Source organism: Peromyscus leucopus, chromosome 3, assembly GCF_004664715.2.
Source record: "Peromyscus leucopus breed LL Stock chromosome 3, UCI_PerLeu_2.1, whole genome shotgun sequence".
Lineage (NCBI taxonomy): Eukaryota > Metazoa > Chordata > Mammalia > Rodentia > Cricetidae > Peromyscus > Peromyscus leucopus.
The window spans coordinates 28943260-28965330 of NC_051065.1; the positions used below are offsets into that span (position 1 = coordinate 28943260).

At 39.4% G+C, this 22071-nt stretch overlaps 1 protein-coding gene across 1 annotated transcript in view; it reads right to left on the reverse strand.

The window, feature by feature from the left end:
• Grm3 (glutamate metabotropic receptor 3) overlaps nucleotides 1-22071 on the reverse strand; it is a 224042-nt gene that overhangs the window by 98114 nt on the left and 103857 nt on the right. Inside the window, exon 2 of the mRNA XM_028862112.2 lies at nucleotides 6432-7042. Coding sequence (XP_028717945.1) covers nucleotides 6432-6899 — 468 coding nt within the window. The 5' untranslated portion in view covers nucleotides 6900-7042. The remainder of the gene's footprint in view (nucleotides 1-6431; nucleotides 7043-22071) is intronic.

Sequence of the window (22071 nt, forward strand, 5' to 3'; positions counted from 1 at the left end):
CATAATATGCCAGGTGGTGTTTTCAAAAATAGCAACATTATAATTTTAGTGTTTGAAGTCCTACTGATACACAGCCTGGAGTATCAGTGTTTGCTCAGAGTTTAACTGCAGGTGTTTAGGGGAACATTGTGCTTAAATCCCCCAGGTCACTAATTAAAAAAACATGGTTAGTTCTCACCTGCATTTTCCAAAGGATTAGAAAAAAGTACCTCTACTTCAGTAAATTAATGGACATCCATCATGATAAACTGATAAGGGCTGGCTCTTTCTATATTGAAATACTGAACATTGTACATACTGACTCATTGAAAGTGGGGCATATTTAGTAGTAATTTGGAAAGGAAATTGTGTCATTAAAACAATCATTTCTTGGGGTTAGCTAAATGTGTCAGGAGTCTTATTTCAACTAGTTTACTTAGTAATCTGTAGTCACAAAGCATTTGCTAATATTTTAGGGATAGCTGTCCTCTGCCTTCCATCCCATAATGTCTATCATAGTATCTGTGATATAAACACAGTTCACAGCCAAAGGCTATTCTTTCCCTATGAATTCACACCCTATGCATAGTGGTCTGGGTGGCAGTCTCTTGTCTCTCACTAGAGTAGTTTCCTAATAAATATAGACCAGAAGGAGAATTAATTAAGGAACAAATTAACCTCAAAGCAGAGGGAAATATAGTGTATCTTAGGTAATTACCTCTGGTGAGAAATTTTTACAATAAAGCAATGTTAGCAAAAGCAGGTTTAATTGCTATTGTTGGTGCTTCCTTCCCTGTGATAAAACCCTCGGAAAGCCGAGCAAGAGCAATGGATGGTCTCAAAACAGTGTTGGGAGGTTGCTCTGGAATGGGAGTGCTGAGAAGGAAACCCAGTGACTCCATCTGAGACAACTTTTGAGTAGGATGTTTCTGGAGTCTACACTGTGAGAGGAAATGATGTGTGCATGGCATTGGATGCAAAGGGTGGAACATCCTAAACTTAGAGGAATTTGAACTTGGTGTCATCTCCGTTCCTCTTGAATTTATTCCTCTTGAATGGACTAGAGTTGTAAAAAGAAACAAAACAACAGCAAAACTGAACAGGTTGGAAAATGAACCCTGTGAGCCAAGTGCTACTGGCGTCTCCATCTTAGATGTGAGACATTAAATAACTCCTAGTCAGGTTGCACTCAGAATTTTAATCACTATGTTGAATGTTTGCTGGAGAGACACACGGAACATTTAGTTGTTTCCTGTCATAAACATAGTTGCAATATTAAACTCACTAAATGTAGCTATCATTTTAGTTTTTCTCCTAATAAATTAGTAAACAAATTTTAGTGATGTCCTTTGTCTCCCCCTGAGAATAGACTCATGCTCCCTTTCCTCTTGCATCAGTTAAATAGTGTTGCAGTGTCTGGCATTTAAGAGGCTTTCTGAATATATGTATTAAAGGTACCTTGGGCATGATGCATGCTAGGCAGCACCTCTACCATGGAGCCTATTTACTTATTTTCAGTTTTCTTATAGGCTCTTGCTGATTTGCTCAGGCTAGCCTTGAAGTCATTCTGTAATTCAGTCTGGCCTTGAGTCTGCAATTCTCCTGCCTCTGCCGTCAAAATTACAGGTTTGTACCACCAGGCTCAGTTCTGTGTATAATCTTTCTGTGGAGAGACCACAGAGAGCCAGATGAGAGGCAGGATGGAGTTCTCTTCCTGTCTGCCACAGTTCCAGTTATTCAGGAGGGTGTTGTCTTGGACTTGTCTGAGAACCAATGGTGTGTGAGCCTGCAAGATCTCTCAGGTGTGGCCCCTGTGGAGTCAGGGGGAGAGGAGGGCATCCATTCTGCTTCCTCATCTGTCTTGTATACGACAGTGGTTTTCCACTTCAGGAAAAGGCTCAGCTCTTACCCGTGAGCATGCAGAACGATCTAACAGAGAGGGCAATGGTTGTGACCCCAATCTAAACCTCATTTAGGGCTTTTCCATGTTCTAGAGGTATCACAGGTTATCATATGTTAATTCTTGGAATTTGTTGAAAACATTTACTCCTTGCTTACAGAGAGCTTATTTCAGGTGCTGGCAACACAAAGAGAAATACGTGTGATTCCTTAATAGAAATCTAAATGAACAAATCATTTAATGAACCAGAACAGAAGGAATTAGAAGGAGCTTAGGAACAGTTTCTCAATGAGGATAGAATCTGAGCTGAGGGTGAAGAAGTAGAAGTTGGTAAGATATACGGATGGCCAACGGACATTATAGTTTAGGGATAAAATGAGGGCAGCATTTTCTTTACGCAAGTCTGTAGATACTATCCACTAGTTTATAAGAAAGCATCTCACCAAGGGCATGGTAAAACAGCTTATCTATTTAGACAGAACTAAAAATCTTTCCCTTGTTCCATTCCATTCATTTTTGCTCATCATTATCTGTGGCCTCTTCGTATTGTGTTGTTAACTGATAGCAGTCCCACACATTCTTTCAAGGCAAACTTTTGCCCTTTCTAAGAGCTTAACTATTAGAGGCTGTTTAACCCAAATCTCAATTTTTCTGAGATTACTTTGCACTCGGGGCAAAGTACCAACCAGGTCATCTTCCACTTGTCATGTTCCAGGTAAAAGATGCTCCAAGCAGTAAAGATTAGCCAGGAAAACAGTGTATCTTCTAACCATTTAGAAACATCTCAAGGAAGAACATTTTGACTGGGCATCTAAGAAGCTAACTGTAGCTCATTTGAAAAGGCACAAGCATAAACATTGCTCCTAAGTAAGTGCCATAAAGACAATTGCCTAACTGAAGGCAATCGACCTGAATCTCTTCTTGAAACACTCTATTCCCCAAAGTGAGAGGCCTGTAGGCTTATAGAGGACACCAGGGCAGACTTCAAAATGCTTTGAAAAGAAACCTGCTCACTGGAGGGTGTGAAGAGATCCCCCAAGTATATTTGCTCAGGTAGAAGAATTTGGATGCCTGAGTTCATTGATGACTGAATTAAGAAATCAATTTGGCTGCTTTATAAAGGGACTACCACTCTGTGTCCTTAATGAGTATATTGGGAGAATAATTATTCAGGTCTTCATCAATGGTGATATAGCTTAACCCAGCAAGTCATTAAGAATCCTGCATTCCATGTACTTTTTGCTAACACTGCCTGACAATACGATCTAACATCGTAGAAGGTGCCTCCTTGGCTGCCTTTGGGAGATTCTCTTTCTTTTAGTGAGAAGAAGCTGGAGAGGAAACCCTCTTTGAAGCAATTTGGACAATAAAGTCACCCAGGTTAAAGGGGGAACTGGTTAAGGTTTGAATTGGAACTATCTCCCACAGGTTGGAGTTTTGAAAGCTTGTTCCCTAGCTGGTGATGTTATAGGAGGCTGTGGACCCTCAGGAGGTGGGGCTTAGCTGGCAGAAGTCACCCTGAGCGACAGGCCTGCATCCTGGTCTGGTTTAACTTTTTCTACTTCCTGGTCTACCATGACTGGAAGTCTGTATCATATGTTCCCAGAGGCATGAAATTGCCACATATTCCTTGCCAAGATGGACAAAGACCCTCTGAAACCATGAGATGAAATGCATCTTTTCTCTTATAAGGTGTCTCTGTTAGGTATTTCTGTCACAGCAATGCAAGGGTGTGGGAGCCCATTCTTGGGTTCCTTGTGGCTTTACCCAGCATGTCCGTATACAGGATGATTAGGACCACGGGCCTGAGTGCAGGTGTCTGAGATGGTCTGCACTTGACTGTGCTGGGGGAGGAGGTCTTTTGCTCCACCCCTTGATGTCTCTATAAAAACCCTGGGGCAGAGACAGTCGGGGCCGTTGGAAAAGGTTCCAGGCCCTCTCGAGGCAATCCTTTATTTTCTATCTGTTTATCTCCACAAGATTCTCCACAATAAATCCTTCTATCTAATATTTCCTGCTGCTCGTTCTCAAGAAAACTCTGGGGAGCTGTGGGGTTGGTGGGTAAATGCCCCACACAAGGGTCATCAATACAGGAACATTACACTATCTAAACATCTGAGGGAACCACCAAAGGATGGACGCAGAATGTCACTCTCTAAGATCCTTTCTCAGTAGCTTGTTTTTCAACATGAAACTCTGGGCTCTGGTCTGTGCCTGGATGCAATGATTAGATGGTAGGTGTTTAAAATCATGTGATGGATTTGTGCTCAGTTATTTCTACTTAGTTTCATTCTCTGTCGGTTCTGTATATTGAGAAAGCCTACATATTTAAAGATTTAGGGCGGTACTACCAGCTCCCTGCCATCACCACAGTCACCAAACAGCAGGATGTATGACCACAGTAGTCATGGAAGCAGAGGTTGATACACATGAAAGATGCTCAGGGAACTTATATCTCCAGAAGTGTTTTAAATTTCTGGAGAGAGCAGAGCCCAGTGCCCTGTCCTTTCTTCTCTAGCTCATCCCTTATTCTTCTGGGAGATCTTTGTCTCCTTGCACGTGAACATTTGTCATGCCTGTCTGATCAGTCTGTGAAGATGCTGTGCTCATTCACATTGTTTCACATGTGGCTGATTACCTGTTTCCTGGGACAATTTCCATCATGTCAGCCATCTTCATCACTTACCTTGTGTGCCCCACGAACACTCCCTCAGTTAGTCACCATACTTCACAGTGGTACTGAGCTCACGTCCAGTGAATGCAATAGCAACTCAAGTACTTTGATATGAAAGACACAGCTTCTCTTGATAACATATATGGGATTTCTCATGTAATACGTCTTTTCTTCCCTTTAAACTAGCCTGACTTCTTCTGAAGAGTGCATAGTATCAAAAGAACAAAGTCAAATAGGATAAATTATCTGTAAGGTAGCTTGTAAAGTAGTTATAAAAATGATTAGGGACACATGTAGAGTAAAATTTACTGCAGGAGAAAACAAATGTCCCAAACAATGTATATGCAATCCTTTATTGAGAGTACTTGGGAAATGTTTGACACTTGGCTGGTGAAATTGTTATTGAAGTGTGTCCGATAAAGACCTTAAATTTTATCCTCTTCAAACAGAAATTTTCACCTCTTCTGACTCAAGTATAAAAGTGATGGCAAAATTTACATGATCTGCTCTGAGATGTGCAATATTTTCTACCCTTCTAATAAAGTTAAAGGGTGTTTATGAAAAACCAATTATCCTAATTACTCATAATATGACTATGTGCTCTGAAGAAGGAAAGAAATTTGAAATAGCTCATTTAGAACAGCACAGAATTATACACTGAATTTTAAGTGCCACAAATCTGGAATATAAAAATAAGGCTATGCCAATGCAAATAGAGTCTCTTTAAGTAGGACTGTGACATACAAAGAACCTATCATATCACTTCCTTCAGTGTTTGGTTTTGATTATAGTAATTTCGTAGGAGGCAGAGCATGGTGCCTCTTAGAACCATGGACACCTATTACTGTGACATGAGTGCTCTCACCAGAAAAAAAGATTGAACTTCAAGTAGCATGTAGAGTTCATATAGGGTATCTGAAAGTCACAGAAGATCAACTGAAGGTCTAGCTCTCATTCTGCCTACCGATGGGAGTTTTCATGAAGCCAATCTTTTAGGGAATTGGGAAAAGGAGGAAATTGAGCTGGGTGAGTTCTTGGCCCTTTGCAGCTCTAAAATTCTGTGGCTTTGTGAGTGAGGCCTAAAGGAGTCTTAGATGTGTTTTCTTTCTCTACTGAAGTTATGAGAGCAGTTATCAGCTTTTTATCTAATTCATGTTGCCCACTAAATTGTCTCTCCCTTGATTTCTGGTAATCATTTGGTTTCTCTGAATATATTTTCACTGAGAAATTCTTTGTATTTTTAATCTCTGAACAAAAGAACAAAATATCATGTGAAAAATAGAGTTCATAGATACCATACCTTCTTGTGACTGATAACATGGATAGGTCCAAATATAACTCAACTTATAAGGACCATGTTGTATAACTTTGCATCATTTGTGCTGTGGGCGAGGCATTCTGATTCCTCAACTTTGAGCCCCGTGAGTTGCTTCGGCTGACAGTAACAGATAGGATATAGCAGAGAAGTTTGGAAGATGCTTAAGAAGTTGTACTCGCACCCTGCTGCATCTTTGGCATTACTCTAACGTCATTCTGAGGCTAGATCACGGATTACAGGGAGAAGAAAGGAGACAAGCTGGGCAGAGCCACTCATCGCTGGGTCTCTACTCATCCACTCCAGCTGATCTTCAGATTGTATTTTAATGAATAATTGTGTTAAGCAGTTTATTTTGTTGTTGTAGCTACTTAATATGCTTCAAAAAGATTTCGGTGGTTGAATGTTCTATATTGAAACGTATCATTAAGTAGCTATAGAAACTAAAAATTAAATTGTTAATTCCATCCATTGATGAAATTATTAGCACCGTCTAATTCTGTCCTCCTGCAACACAAAAGAAAAGAGACACAGCTGTTTGCAGTAGCATTTATCAGTCTTACCTGTATGGAAACACTGCTGTACGAGCCACCAATGACTCCTGCAATGAGCAATGGGATGTTCTCTTGAATAGCATATGATCCATCAGGACACATATATTCAGCTTCATCCACTTTAGTCAAAGATGCTCTGACAAACTCCAATGATTGCTCTAATGCATAGGTATCCCTTGAGCATGTATCCAGAATATGGACACCCAGCTTCACTCCGGGTAGCAAGTAATTGTCTTTGTTGATTTCATCAATAGCAAACAACATGGCTTCCAGGCGTTGAATACCTCGGTCTTCATTGATTCGCCCACACTCTTCAGTTCCAGTGCCTTTTTCATTAATAGGAAATAACCCCCCTAAAACAAGGTCACCTTCTATCTTAATTTCCCTCCGCATAAAGTTGTGATCCCCTAAAGAGAGGAAAAACCCCTTTGAAAACAAAGCTAACATAAGAACTTGGAGTCTTGTCAACATCTTCATGAATCCTGTTTCTGTATCTCCTGGAGATATCACTGGGTGGAGCCAATGTTGCCTGCTAGTCTTCTCCTCTCATTTCCAAGTGGGATCTTTGGCCTGTCCTTCAATAAGGGAGGATTGGGCTAAAAGAGCCCTTCACCGAATTCCTAAAGAGATAAAAGTTATATGAACAAAAATGATTTTTCAAAAACAACAGTAATTATAAAGATGTTTCTCAGTAAGATCTCTGATGGGTTTCTGAATTGAACAAACCAACTCTGGTACTTATTTTAGTTGGCCTTTCTTGAAATCTTGACTATTATCTTCCTGTAAAGACTTAGCTATCTCTATGTTCTCATTTTACTTCTGTGTATATCTCAGATCTAATAAACCACCCCCACCCCAGTTCCTATTCCACATTTCTGTGCTAACTTTCCTGTGTTCATGGCTTGAACTACCACTTAAATGATACCCAAACTCCAACACTGATTTCTGGTTGAGCAGTTTTAGCCGCATGTCTCTCAAACATCCTCAAAGTCTACATGTAGTAAATGTCCCTTTATATCTGTATCTAGGTTCTCAGCCATTGAGAGTCCTGCCCATTTCACCTTTTTTTCAACACTTCCAATTGGCCATAAGAACTGAGGACTCTGCCTGCTCAGTCCCTTTGAGGCCACAGCCCCCACTGTCTCATGATGCAGAGTTCCTGTCATCTGTAGCACAGTCATGGCAGCAGCCTCAGTAGAACTCTTACCAGCTCTCAGAACACCCTTTTATGACTTAGGAAAAGAAAACCCTCTCTCAAGTTCAAAATCATTAAATTTAGGTGTCTTTGCTAGTGACTGCTTCTTGTGGACAGTATTAGGCAAAGCCTGTTGTAGCCTTTGCATTTAGTTCCTCACAAGGACAGTAATGACCGTGGTTCTGGGCTTACACAGTTGATTGTAGCATTGGACAAGCTAAGTTATCTCAGATAAATTAGCAAATATTAACAGCCTGAAAGGTGTCTCCTTGAAAAGATGTTCTAAAGCACAGACTTCATGACTGTCTAGCGTGGTCATTTCCCACCAGTGTGTAAACCTTTCCTTGACTTCAGGTCTAAGAACTGACTTCTACACTGGAATGTTCCTTGGTGATCTATGGCCTTGTCCCTGGTGAGTGCTCTAGTCTTACAGCTTGCCATGGCTGTCAACTTTGTCCCACTCCTGCTTTTAAGTCTTCTTCTCCAGAAACATTGACTACATGAATTTTAAGGCATAGACGAATATTGAGCATCTCTTGCTTCTGCTCATACTGTCACTTCCTTGTGAATGCTCTTATTTTCTCCCCTCCAAACACTTATGATATTAAGATTCAATAGACATTGAATAAACATCAGAAGTATTTTTCTGCTTGTTTGTTTGTTTTTTCTTTTTTGTTTTTTCATTTCCCTTTCCTAGTCAAATTCCCAAGCTTCTGTGTGGTATACCTGCGTCAATGTGTTTAAGAAATATTTGCTGTTACAGTTATAAATTATATTTCTTTCCTTATGTGTTCATTGTGAATAAAGGATATGATACAGCCTTTAGGATTTTAAAGTACTAAGAAGAGAAAAAAAAATCAGTGACAAATTCAAGATGGGGCTTAGTCCAGTACCTACTTGAACATTTCTGACATTTCTCCCTTCTCCTGATAGCAGTGCTCTTTAAAGTCCAGCTTCCTGGAACTTTTACCACGTGGGCAAAGGAGGAATTGTTTTCTTGAGACACAGACTTATCTGAATTTTGTTAAGTTCATGTGTTTAGGTCTGAGATGGCAGCAGCCATTGGAATGCTCAAGGTTAACCCAGAGCTTCTGGGCGATCTGCCACAGGGCACCAGGAATTCTTCAAACAATCATTTCTTTTCAAAGTTGATAGCAGAGAGCTGTTTTTTAATTGTGGTTACATATCAATGTCTGGTTCCTTTGATCTTGTGTACAATTCTCTTTGAAGTGTAAGTGCCATCACTAGGAGGCAAAAGACACTGATCGTTATCACTAATAATGAAGATACAGGAATTGCTCTATAAAATCACGCTTTTATTTGCCTAATCAGAGAGAATAATTAATTCAGAGAAGGTGTACCATGTCTCTTTAAAAAGAGACTGACATATTTTGAATGTGAAGGGAGTTTGACACTGACTCCCCAAAGAAGAAAGAGGACCTTATAGATAGCTGAAAGCTTGATTGCCTTTTGAGAAAGAGCTCCGAGAAAAAAGAGCATCTCAGGGGAATCATCACGTGACTCTTAAAGGTGATGGCACATACAGGTAGGATTGCTTGACAGGCAGGGAGTGTGTGTGTGTGCGTGTGCGTGTGTGGTGTGTGTGTGTGTGTGTGTGTGTGTGCGTGTGCGTGTGCGTGTGCGTGTGCGTGTGTGTGTGTGTGTGTGTATGTGTGTGTGTGTGCTATTTTTGTGTATCTAGGAATTGATACGCTGCCTACATTCCAGAAGATAGTCAATGGATATTTTGTGAAGGGTTACACATATCCATGGCAATTGTATTTACAAATAAACTATCATTTTTTAACTCACAGTGTGACAAATAGGCTGAAGACAGGGAAATGCATGCTTTTTAATCTCAGGAACTGTCTAATTACCCAGGTGTCTTCCACTGTTGCACGTCCATGGTGAGACTACAGCTTACAAAATAAGGGGATGTTTGAGAATAATTTTTATAGGTTGAGAATTCTTAGTTTGAAAATAGAAGTGCCACAGTATCTGTAACTTGAGGACAGACATGGCGTAATAAAAATTATACCCTGAAGTATGTGTAACAGGCTACAGCCCAAACACAGCACTATTAACTAAAACATTGCCCCAAGGAATGAGTATAATGTATATATAAAACACCAATGGGCTTCACATTTAGATTTGGCTTCTACCATCAAGATATTTCACTATGAATCTGTAAATATTCTAAAATTTCCCCAAGAATCTGAAAGCTAAAATAGTCTGGCCCTGAGCATTTTGGATAAGACATACCAACCACATACAAGAAAGCAAATGTTTTCCTTAGATTTGAAAGTTGCAGTGGGGTTGGATTCCTATGAAACCATAAATGGGCCTATACTTCTTGGTTTTTAGGTCAAGGGAAGCATGCATATTACCCTATTTCAAAGCTTCAGAGATTCCTTGATTCAGGCCAAATATTTATTGAATACTTACTGAATATGAACTAGGTCATGAGTTAGACATCTAGAATATATTATTTAATTGCAAAGTAAATAATGTTGTCTTGGCTATCATGTAAACATTCTTGATTCTTAAAAGTATGTTTGTATATGTCAAAGTAACAGAAAAGTGTTTCTGTTTTTGCCAAGCAGCTCTATCATTAGAAAAAAAATCTTGGAAGTAATAATGCCTTGAGTTTCCTTTAGTGTGGGTGTTATTATTATTAAATACTTGACCCAAAAGACAAGTCACTTATGTTGTATACACTATATAAATGGAAAACCTAGATATTCAGAGTATCAATACAAGCTGACTAATAATTTAATGCAAAGTAATTTTATTTAGGCCATATGACATAGGCATCTTTAAGTAATATACAATGTAGTCTAACACAATTATAATTTAACAATCAATTAAAGTAATGCTTAAACTCACTCTCTTAGTATTTTATTATTATCTCTTCCTTAACATAGAATTTATAATGATTAAGACTATAGAGCTATGTATAATTTATAAACACTTAGCATTACTTAAAACGAAGCCCTAAAAATTGAAAGATAGAGGAAATTAAAAATCAACATTGAAAAATAGATGAACATGCTTAATTCAATGCAAATGTTTATCTCTATAACAGTTTATCAGATTGTGGGAAAGGTAGCAATCATTTCTTTTCAGGTTCTATTCATTATAAATCAGAAAGCAGCTCAGTCCCTAGACAGGTTCCCTGCTCAGCCACATTCATATGCAGTTGGAGAACTGTAGCTCTACTAAGTTCTCCATTCAGGGATGATGGGTGATGTGTCAACTCTAAACAAGCATGTGTAGCCTCTCTCTGGGCAACCTGCTCAGTAATGTTTTATTAATCACTGCATTAATGGAGTCTCAGAGGTTTGCTATGAATATAACCCCTGGAATACGTGGGCAGAAAACACTTCTGTACTCTGTGTATGCTAATATGTATTTTCCTTTCTCCTCTGGCTTTGCCTGGGGAGTTGGTGTGAGAACTGAAACCCATCTTGACTCAATGAATAAGTAGTTTATCCTGCGGGAAGGAGAAGGTTTACCTGGGAGGTGTAATGCCTGAAACCATGCTCAATTTTCCCCAGGAAAAAAAAAAAAAACCCAAATTATTGATGGATTTCAAAGAGTGCTCAGACCCTGTCTGCACAACTAATCAGAAAAAAGTTAATGTTAGCTTAGCATACTCAATTTGATTGTTGTTATAATTTTTCAGATGCTAGACTTATAGGCAACAAAAGACAGGGCTCTTGATCTTAGACTTTCAGTTTTTCTAGAATAAAGCGATGCTGCAGCTATACCGGCATTTAAGTACCAGAGTACATAATAATAATGTGACTGCAAATTCCTTTCTCTTGCTGAGGTAAGGTGCTGAGGTAAGGAAGAAGACAAAGAGGGCAATGTACCAGAGGTCTTTGAAAAGCTTTTATAGTTTGATATGAGCTGTCTCCCATAGACTCATTATGAGGTGCTTCGTTATCAGGGAATAAGCAGATAGGCTGTGTTTGAATCTTGGAGGTTCTGACCTAATCAATAGATAAATGCTTTGATGAATCCATAATATGATGACATAATTGGAAGTGGTGAAAAGTAGAAGGTCCATGGTCTAATGGCCAGAAGTTGGTTATTGAGGCATGTTTTTGAAGGGTGTCTTGTCCTTGTCTGTCCCTCTCTTAGTATATTGTTTACTGTTAAGTAATTAACTAATTCATTAGACAAGCATTCTACCACATGCTGTCCATCAGGATGCTTGCTCCCATGAATACATGGATTCAATGGCATCAGAGACCGGTGACCATGGACTGAAACCTCTGAGATTATGAACAAAATGAATTTTCCTCCCTTAGTTGGTTTGCTTGGGTACTTATGCTACAGCATCTAAAAGTAAACATGGAAGCTGTTACAAATACCTGACTATTTAAACCCGTTTTTGAGAAGATCTAAACCAGTGGTTCTCAACCTTCATAATGCTGCAAAAACCCTTTAATATGGTTTCTCATGTTGTGGTGATCCCCAACCATAAAATTATTTTCTTTGCTATTCCATTGCTGTAATTTTGCTACTGTTAGGAATCATAATGTAAATATTTTTGGAGGTAGGGATTTGCCAAAAGATTCCCAATGCTCAGGTTGAAAACCAGTGGTCTAAACTGTCTCCTTTTGTTGTCTTACAACAGTTGTGAGGATCCCTTCATTTGCTGAGTTCCCATATATTCTCTGCTAGGTTTATCTTGAATATTATTGTTGATTGGTTTTGCTCTTTTGGCTCTTTTGGGTGGCTGCCACCCAGCTCCCAAGTAAATTACACATGGAGGCTTATTCTTACTTATGAATTCCTGGCCTTAGCTTGGCTTGTTTCTAGCCAGCTTCTCTTAACATAAATTAACCTGTCACCTTTTGCCTCTAGGCTTTTCCCATTCTCTTACTTCTGTAAATCTTACTCTTACTCTGTGGCTTGCTGTGCATCTAGGTGGCTGGCCCCTGGATTCCTCCTCCTTCTCTAGCTACTTCTTTTTTTTCCTCCCAGATTTCTCCTTCTCTCTATATTCTCTCTTGCCAGCCCTGCCTATCCTTTCTCCTGCCTCATTATTGGCTTTTCAGCTCTTTATTAGACCATCGGGTATTTTAGACAGGAACAGTAACACAGCTTCACAGAGTTAAACAAATGCAACAAAATAACACACCTTAAAATGATATTCCATAACAGAAGATTTTATACTATTTTGTTTCATTTGAATAGTTTAATTTTTTTGCATATATATATGGATATGTATGAAGGTGTGCATGTGAAGGCTTGAGGTTGAAGCCCAGTGTTTTTGTCTGGTTCATTCTACTCTCTCACTGAGCTAGTCTAGTCTAATCTAGCTATTCTTTGTGCCCCAGAGATATCTGCCATACATGGGGACTCAGATTTTATGTGGGTTCTGTGAATCTGAATTCTTGTTCTCATGCTTAGATAGCAAGTGTTTTATCCACCAACCTACTCCACTAGGGCTACATAATTTGAAGTTAAAGTTGCTTTGTTCTCTTTCCCACTAGATTGTGAATAGCTGTCTATCAATCAAGGACAACGTATTGGGTGGGTGCCTTTGTACATTTTATAGTGCCTTAACACAGTTATCAAATATTTGTTAAATAAATTCCAAGTAGCATCTATGTGTCTGAGAGACAGTTCAGGATATTTGAACAAATCTGGGATTCCATTCAGAGGGTGGAAAAGATTAATAAAAAGTTGGAATTAAACTAGAGAAATTTACTTCAAATAGTTCTAATATGATGACTTTTTGTTTAAACTATTGTTTAATGTTTAGGTGAACTATACATTAGATCTGGAAAACTTAAGAACATTTGAAGAACCCAGAAAAGAACCCACATCACTCATCTGGCAGAGATGAGGAGAAACACTCCTGACATGGACCAGGTGGAACAGTAGAGCCAAGGGCTGTGAGTTAGGATTAGAAGTCGGAGCAAGAGCTCTCCCTTCATTCAAAATTCTTGAGGTCAAGACTCTTCGAAATCCCACAAGGAATACAAAGAATCAAATAACCCAAACTTAGGTTGAGTAGCATGAATTGATTTAGGCGAGCTTCTCCAATGAGCCCCACTCGTAGTTCTCCACAACAAAGACTCTGAGAACCTGAGGTGACCAGACTGAAGTTGATGTCACAGAGATGCTGATGTCTTTAGAAGGACAAAGCCCACTTCTCTATGAACCTTACACGAAAAGGAAATTTCTTTGAAAAAAAATGACAGTTTTCTTTATCTTTTGAATTTAAGGTGGGTCTTCTTATGAGGTAACAATGGCATTTGCAACTGTACCAAATGTTGGTTTTATGGGTGATTTCCAATCAATAATATTATCTTAGTTGGGTCACTCAGCTGAGGATAGATGGAAGATTACTTTGCTTTGCTTCAAAGTAAATTTTCATTTCCAAACACCAAGCAGCATTGCGTATGCCTTTCCCTCTCACCGTGTGTGTGTGTGTGTGTGTGTGTGTGTGTGTGTGTGTGTGTGTGTGTGTGTGGTGCAATTCAATGCCTGTATGTTGGCATTACCCTAGACTCCCTGTTCTCTACCTTACTTTTGTCATCTTAAGAGCTGCTCAACCTAGAAGAAGCTACAGTTTGCCGGCATGAAAACTGGGCCTAGAACACTCACTAGACGCTCCCCTCTACCTCTGTACTAAATAGTGAAGAGGCTGAAATAGAGGAAAATGAATTTTAGGACTTTTACTGTAGGCACCATGATCTAAGGGATTGCTGCTAATAGTGTACATGTTTCTTCCCCAGCAGAATTCAAAGTGCTATGCAGTTACTAACTCTTACTAATTTGGGCAAGAAAGAATAATACCTACTCCTGTAGGCAGAGAACAAGACACACACACAAACAGACACTCACTCACTCACTCACAGGAGAAAGGAGTATATAGATCTTAAAATATTTGTTAAGTATCGTATCTCCCCAATGAGAGATGCTGACTTACAATATTTGCATCTGACTTGTTCATGATCATGATGTAATCATTAGTAATGATGACTAATATTGGGCTTGTATTCTTGCTGAAAGTAACTATACAATTAAGAGCTGAACTAAGTAAAATTTGGCCTTTGAAGGGGAAGTACAATAGATAAGCCCCGTGGCCGCTCTCTGGTCTCTGCACAGGGCTCTCACTTTCTTGCCGTGCAGTACTGGCAATCTTACTGAAATGGAAAGAGAGAGACTGGAGTTCTGTGATGCTGCAGTGGTTGCATTTTTCAGGGAATAGAGCTGCATGGAGATGGAGCAGTGCAGGAGCTTGTCTGTTGGGACAGAACGGACTCATCAGACTTGAGATGTACACGCTGACATCAGAGGTCATGTACAGTCATCCCTCTATATCTTCAAGGGCTTGGACCTGGGATTCTCTGCAGACAGCAAAGTCCTCAGGTGCTTGATTTCTTTGAAGAATGATGTAGTACTTACATACACTATCCACACCTTCTCACACACTTCACACAATCACTAAATTACTTGTCATGCTAAAACATTGTAAACAGTTGTAAGAGGAGTGTTTCGGCAATAGTGACAAGGAAAATAATTTGTCTATGTTTGGTAAAGATGCAATGGGCACAAAAGATCACAACAGAAATGTGAAGTAACCAATGTTCAAAAAACTTCTGGAAAGAAATAGGTGAAGGAGGAGGAGAGAGAAAAAAAAGCAGCAGGAGATGGAACCCAAAGTCAAGTGAAAAAGCGTCATTCGAGACGGGTCCTGGAATGACCCACATGTTGGAATTCACAGACAAGTACTTTAAATCCACACATAAACACGATGAAGGACTTAAAGAAATGAGTGAGTTCATGCCAAATCTCCACAGAAAACTGACACTAAAAATAAATACTGTATTAAAATACTAGAACTCAGAATAGTTAAGTTGAAGATGACGAAAATATTCATTCTAACAGAGAAGAAAGGACTGAAAATAAATTGGGCAAAGTTTCAATCTTAGTTGGAAAATATTAAGTGGCCACACATGAATGTAATACACAAAGTTTCAGGAGGAGAGGGAAGGATGAAGAAATAATAGCTGATGACTTTCCAGATTTGGAGAAAAATAGAAGATTTCAAAGCAAAGAAGCTCAGTAAATGGGAATAAGGATAATTATAAACAAAACTATATATTATAAGCAAATTTTACTTCTACTAATAAAAGCAAAGATAAATGGAAAATTTTGGAAACAGAGTAAACCAGTGCACATGTGCAGGTTAACAGTGTGAATGAGGACCCACTGAAAACGGTGGCCACAGCACCCCTGATTTTGCTGATTTTGGAAAGCCTTTTGAATATCACTCTTGAATTTACTCACTGAATAAGACATTGGAGGCATGGGGGGGGGAGTTTTACTTTTTCATATTTTAAAATATTTCATTTAGTTGTTTAAGTGGCAGCTTGTTGTTATATAAAAGCCTTATTAGCTGAAACAATTGGCTTTTCCTTTGTAGTTTGACAACCTAGAATTCCTTTCCCATTTTTGTGGAAACTGCATCATAGTTTTCTGAGAGATGAGCATACATGTTCTCAAAGAGAGGTGAGTCTCTTCTTGGTTTTCCAGGTAGCTTGTGATTACATGATTGACCAGCATCAAGTGTTCTGATCATAACAATTGAGATAAACCCATGGCCAAATCATTACCAGCTGGGCTAGCTCACTAAAACCAAAGAACCTGTAGGAGAAAAGCTTGTCTTTCTATCAGAGTGCCTGAGTGGGATGGTGACAAGTCAGAGTGGCTGGCAGCCATCTTATCCACCATGAGACACGAGCCTATAAGAGAATAAACCCAGAGAAATGCAGAGCCAAGATACAGGAAAATGATGAGACTAATACCATGATACATGCTGCCAATTCAGCTTGAAATTTTCAGTTAGCTGACATAATGACTTCCTTTTTGACTTCTTAGCTTGACATACTCCTTATCACTTCCCATTAAAAGATTCCTAAGCAGCATCTGTGGTGGTTTGAATGAGAATGTCCTCCGTAGGCTCATATGTGTGAATGCTTGTGTTTCCCCATTAGTGGAATTGTTTAGGAAGGATTAGAAGATGTGGCTTTGCTGGAGTAGATGTGTCATTGGAGGGGGGCTCTGATGATGACCACCAGGCCTAGTCTCTCTCTCTCTCTCTCTCTCTCTCTCTCTCTCTCTCTCTCTCTCTCTCTCTCTCTCTGCCTGTTGTTTCTGGATCAGGATGTAGCTCACATCTACTTCTCCAGCACATTCCTATCTGCTTGCCTGCCTGACTCTCTGCTTCTTGCCATGATGGAAATGGACTAACCCTCTGAAACTGTACACAAGTCTTCAATTAAATGTTTCCTTTCATAGGTTGTCTCAGTAATGAAGTTTCTTTACAGCAATATAACAATAACTAAAACAGCATCTCTCTGATTTATACTTCCACTGAATATGGAAAGACTGGTGCAGATTTGGTAGCGTGCACCAACAGTCCCAACATTTGGGTGATCAGGCAGGTGGATAGATCATAAGCTTGAGGCTAGCCTGGGCTATATGAAGACCCCAAAAACCAAAAATGAACCCTAGAGCAGTGAATCTCAACCTGGGGGTTGAACAATGCTTTCACATGGGTTGCCCCAAACCATCAAGAAACACAAATATTTACATTATGATTTATACAGTAGCATCACTACAGTTATGAAGTAACAATGAAAATAATTTTGTGCTTGGGGTCACCAGAACTTGAAGAACTGTAGAAGGGTTGCAGCAGTAGGAAGGTTGAGAACCACTGCACTAGAGGATAGTAAAAACCATTGAGCTCCTACTGTGTGCTTAAACTAAGATCACGGTTCTTCCTGGATTGTTTGTTTCCACAGCTTCTTCCTTTCTAAAGGGGCAGCTGCTGCCCCAGTCTCAGCATGGGTTTCATGGTACTCCCATTGAGTTATTCTGTTTGTGCGAAGTATTTTCTGAAAAAGTTCCTGTTCCAAAGTTACCTCTCCTATAGGTTATGATTTGAATTTTCACTTCCTTAATCCTCTTAATAAAAATAAAGTCCTCTGCCACGCTTTGTGAATGCTTGCTTCTCAGTGCTGCAGTGCTAGAAGATGGTTCCTGGGGAAGGAGTGTGGGTCACAGGAGGGAAGGCCTCATGAAAGGGCTTTTGCTCTTCCTTTGCAAGCTTGCTCTTGCCGGACTCTAATAGTTACTATAGGAGTGGGTGTTACAAAGTGATTTTCGTTTTTCTCAGGTGCCTTTTACTTTTCTTAGACACGTGCCCACTTGCCTTTCTGATTTCTATCATGGACTGAAGCAAGACATGATCCTCATCAGATGTGCCTGCTTGGTCTTGGACTCTCTAGTATCTAGAATCAAGAGCTTAAATGAGTCCCTTCCCTCATAATTTATCCAGCCTCAGGTGTCTTGCTATCCAACAGGAAACATGTTAACAAGTCATGAGATACAATAAGTAATTAATATTCAACATATAAATATATAATAAATAATTTATTACTCACTTAGGGATGACCAATTTTCCAAATAGACCAAAAATAATTGGCTTTAAGAAAAGAAAAACACTTTTAATCATGAAATTTTCAGTACCTCAGTGTTCAGGGGTTAGGCATGAGGAGTCAAGTGACATTCTTTAAGGCCTTTTACTTATAAATTACCATTCACATTCATATACAAGCCTACTTGAATACATCAGACAATATGTGATTTTAGGCTTAAAATTATCCTTATGTCATCAAATATGCATCAAAATGATGTCAGTCAAATTCTCCTGTAATAATAGGGAACTTTGGATCATTTTATATAACCTTAAAATAAAAATTTCAGTTATTTTTTTTTGGAAAATCACCATTATGTTGTAGTCTACTGGCACAGGCCCCCAAATGCCCATGACCCATGTGCCTCTTCAGATCTGTATTTGGTGGCATTGATTGACAACTTAAAACTGGCCATGCTGGGAATATTTACATTGCAGAAATCAACAAACACTGACAACCAGTCCTCCTATGCGCCCCCAAGTTCTGGCTGATAAATATTTACTAGCACACAACTCATTTCTGGAGACTCCAGTAGAAAGACAACAGGGACACACTATGACGTAGCATCTCAGACGACAGTGGAGAGACACTATGGGTTAGTAGACTAGATGAGTGCCGCTAACGTGGGGCGTATTTCACAATCTGCCATGTACCTCGGTCTATATTGTTAATGAGCATTTTTAAAGGAAAAAGAAAGCTTTAGAATATAGGGCAATGGTTCTCAAGATTCCTAATGCTTCAACCCTTTAATACCTCATGTTGTGGTGACCCCCAACCACAAAATTATTTTCACTGCTGCTTCATCTTTGTAATGTTGCTCCTGTTATGAATTGTAGTTTAAATACCTGATATGCAGGATATCTGATGTGTGACACCCGTGGAAAGGCTGTTTGACCCACAGGCTGAGAACCACTGATACAGAGGCTTTTAAAAAAATACCACTGAAATCAAACATTTATGTAGGAAAGATGCCATTTAAAAAACATTTATGTTGTGTATGTATGTCTCACTTAGCTTTAACACAGCCTAGAGTTATTGAGAAGGGAGCTTCAATTAAGGGATTGGACAGATAAGATTGGCTTATGGGTGTGTCTGAGGGGGGTTGTCTTGATGAAGGACAGCCCAGGCCACTGCAAGTGGCACCACTCCCTGGTCCGGTGGTCCTGAGCTGTATAAGAACAAACCCAGTAAGCAAGCCAGCAAGGAGTGTTCCTCTGTGATCTCTGTTCCAAGTTCCTGCTCGAGTTCTTGCTCTGCAATCCCTCAGTGATGGACAGCAACTCAGAAAAGTAAGCCAAATAAATGATTTCCTTCCTTAACTTGCTTTTGGTCAGAGTGTTTTAACCAAGAAGTAGAAAGGAAAGTAGAACATTGTATGTGAACCTTTGTTTTGAATTAAGACAGAAAAACTACTATTCTATAATGTGAGCTGTGTAATTAAATATTTTTATCCAGTTTATGACATCATTATATGGCCATCTTTCTTTGCCTTAATTTAGCAGGCATACAAAAGGAAGATAATATCACCCCATCCAATACTGTTATTTTAGGACTTAGTGAGGTAATATGTAGCACCTTAATAGTGGTTATCATCTATTAAAATTGTTGGCAAGAGGCATAATTTGTCAAGGCATTCCACATAGCCGTCACGATTCAAAGCCGTCATAATTTCAGGACTAGATAACTTTAGCCTTTATTTCTTCATTTGTGAACAGAACCACTGAATGATAATCCTCCAGTACCCTACAGGGAGAGTGAGACCTAGGCAACATCTTGTCTTGAGTGATGGGAGACTGGACCTTGGTTGCAGAGCATCCAATAAATCCTGGACTGCTCAATGTTCATGGGAGCTAGGTATCTTAAAACGCCATAAGAATTTGGAAGAAAATCATCCTCCACTGAAAGAGGCAGATGCTTACAGTAAGCTGATTGATTCACATCTTTAGAAAGTATTCTTTTCCCTGCTTGCTGTGAGTTTGAGTGAGAAATGTATCCTATAGGCTCAAGGATTTAAACACTTGGTTTGGTCTCCAGTTGGAGGCACAATTTGGGAAGATTATGGAATCTTTAGGAGATGGATCCTTGCCGGAAGAAGTGTGTCCCAGGGGGTTGGCTTTGTGGTTTTATAAGCCTGGCTTCACTTCCTGTTCCCCTTCTTCTTCTTGTGTGAAGATGAACTCTGAAGATCCAGCTTCCAGATCACTGACCAGGGGTTCCTGTTGCCGTGAGGTACCTGCCATGATGAACTGCATCCATCAGAACAAACTCTTCTTCCTTAAGTTGTTTACGTCTGATTATTTTATCACTGCAACATAAGAGTGATGGATACACTGCTCCTCTGATTTTCTTGTTGCAGCAAGTGTTTTGGGGAATGAACTGGATCCCCTTCGTCTGAATCATTCTGGATAAAGATTTAAATCAAGTTCTATACTAAGAATAGAACCTTACCAAAGATTACTTAATTTCCATTGTCTTCTTATTAGGAGGCTCAGCCATTGTTCCGATTAGGATTTTGCCAAGTAGGCATTTGGGAAGAGGGAATCTACATTGAAGAAATGCCCTTTAACCCAGATTGATCAATGATTAATGTGGCAGGGCCCAGCCCACAGTGGTGGTACTATTTCTAGAGAGGTGATCCTGAGTTGTGTAAGATAGCAGGCTGAGCAAGTCATGTAGAGCCAGTTAATAACCAGTGTTCCTTCTGGCCCCTGCTTCCCTTCCTGCCTCTAGGTTCCTGCCTTGAGTTTCTGCTGACTCCCCTCATTGATGGGGTATGACCTGAAAGCTGTAAGATGAAATAAACTCTTTCCATGTTGTTTTTGGTCATGGTGTTCTATCACAGCAGTAGAAGCCCTACAGAAGAAAGCTATAGAAGGTCTAGGATTTATGTCACAGTGATTAGCCTCAAATACCTTTAGGTTCCCTTCTTCCTTTTTATCTACTTTCTAGTACCTTTTAGAGAGAGCTGACCCACTCTATGTTAGCACACATATAAGTGCATGAGGCTCCCAAGATTTCCTTTTCTTTCTTTTTTTATTTTTATTCTTGAGACAGGGTTTGTCTGTGTAGCCTTGGCTATCCTGGAACTCTCCTTGTAGACCAGGCTGGCCTCACACTCACAGAGGTCCACCTGCTTCTGCCTCCCAAGTGCTGGAATTAAAGGCATGTACCACCACAGCCCAGCCCAATATTTCCTTTTCATTCCTAACTTACCATGTTTTTATTTTTCAGAACTGGATATATTAATTCAGTTGGTTACCTTGTGGAACTAGTAAGACCTGCATCATTTCATTTGTCCAAGTTGTATGATTTGAGAGAAAAGTTATACTAAGTGTTTGGTCACAGTCTCTACTACACAAACATATTGTGGTTATAAAGTGAACTGTTGTATAAGTTACCTGGCAAGTTTTCCTCAGACTAGTTATCATAGCTGATCCCATGAGTTCCAGCAAATTTATGCAGGTTAATATCTTTCCTTGTGATAGAGAATCTATTACTATTTGTGTAACAGGTAGGCAATAAAAGCTTTTGAAGAAATATATGAATATTATAACTTTTTGTTTTATCATTTACAATAAATGTCAGCTTTCTTATCTTCATTCTTAAATGGGAAATGTTAAATCTTTTTGAACTCACAGAAAATCATTTTACTTTCTTATTGATTCTTTTCAAGATTTTGGTTTGAAATAGTTAAGCAAACTATTTTACAGACATATACATACTACTTGGTCAATGAGCCCAGTCACTGAGCAATGGAATGGGTCTATATAACTCCGAGTTCTTTGACTTTTCCTTTAAAGCTTCCTCCTTTGAGAATGGTGTCATCACAGCCCAGGAATATTTAAAAGGTGGATAAAAAGATACAATATTCTAGAACCTTCCAAAGCTGTGTCTCTCCTGTCTTTCTTTAGATGTATTTGTGTTGGCTTCACTCACATTTCTTACT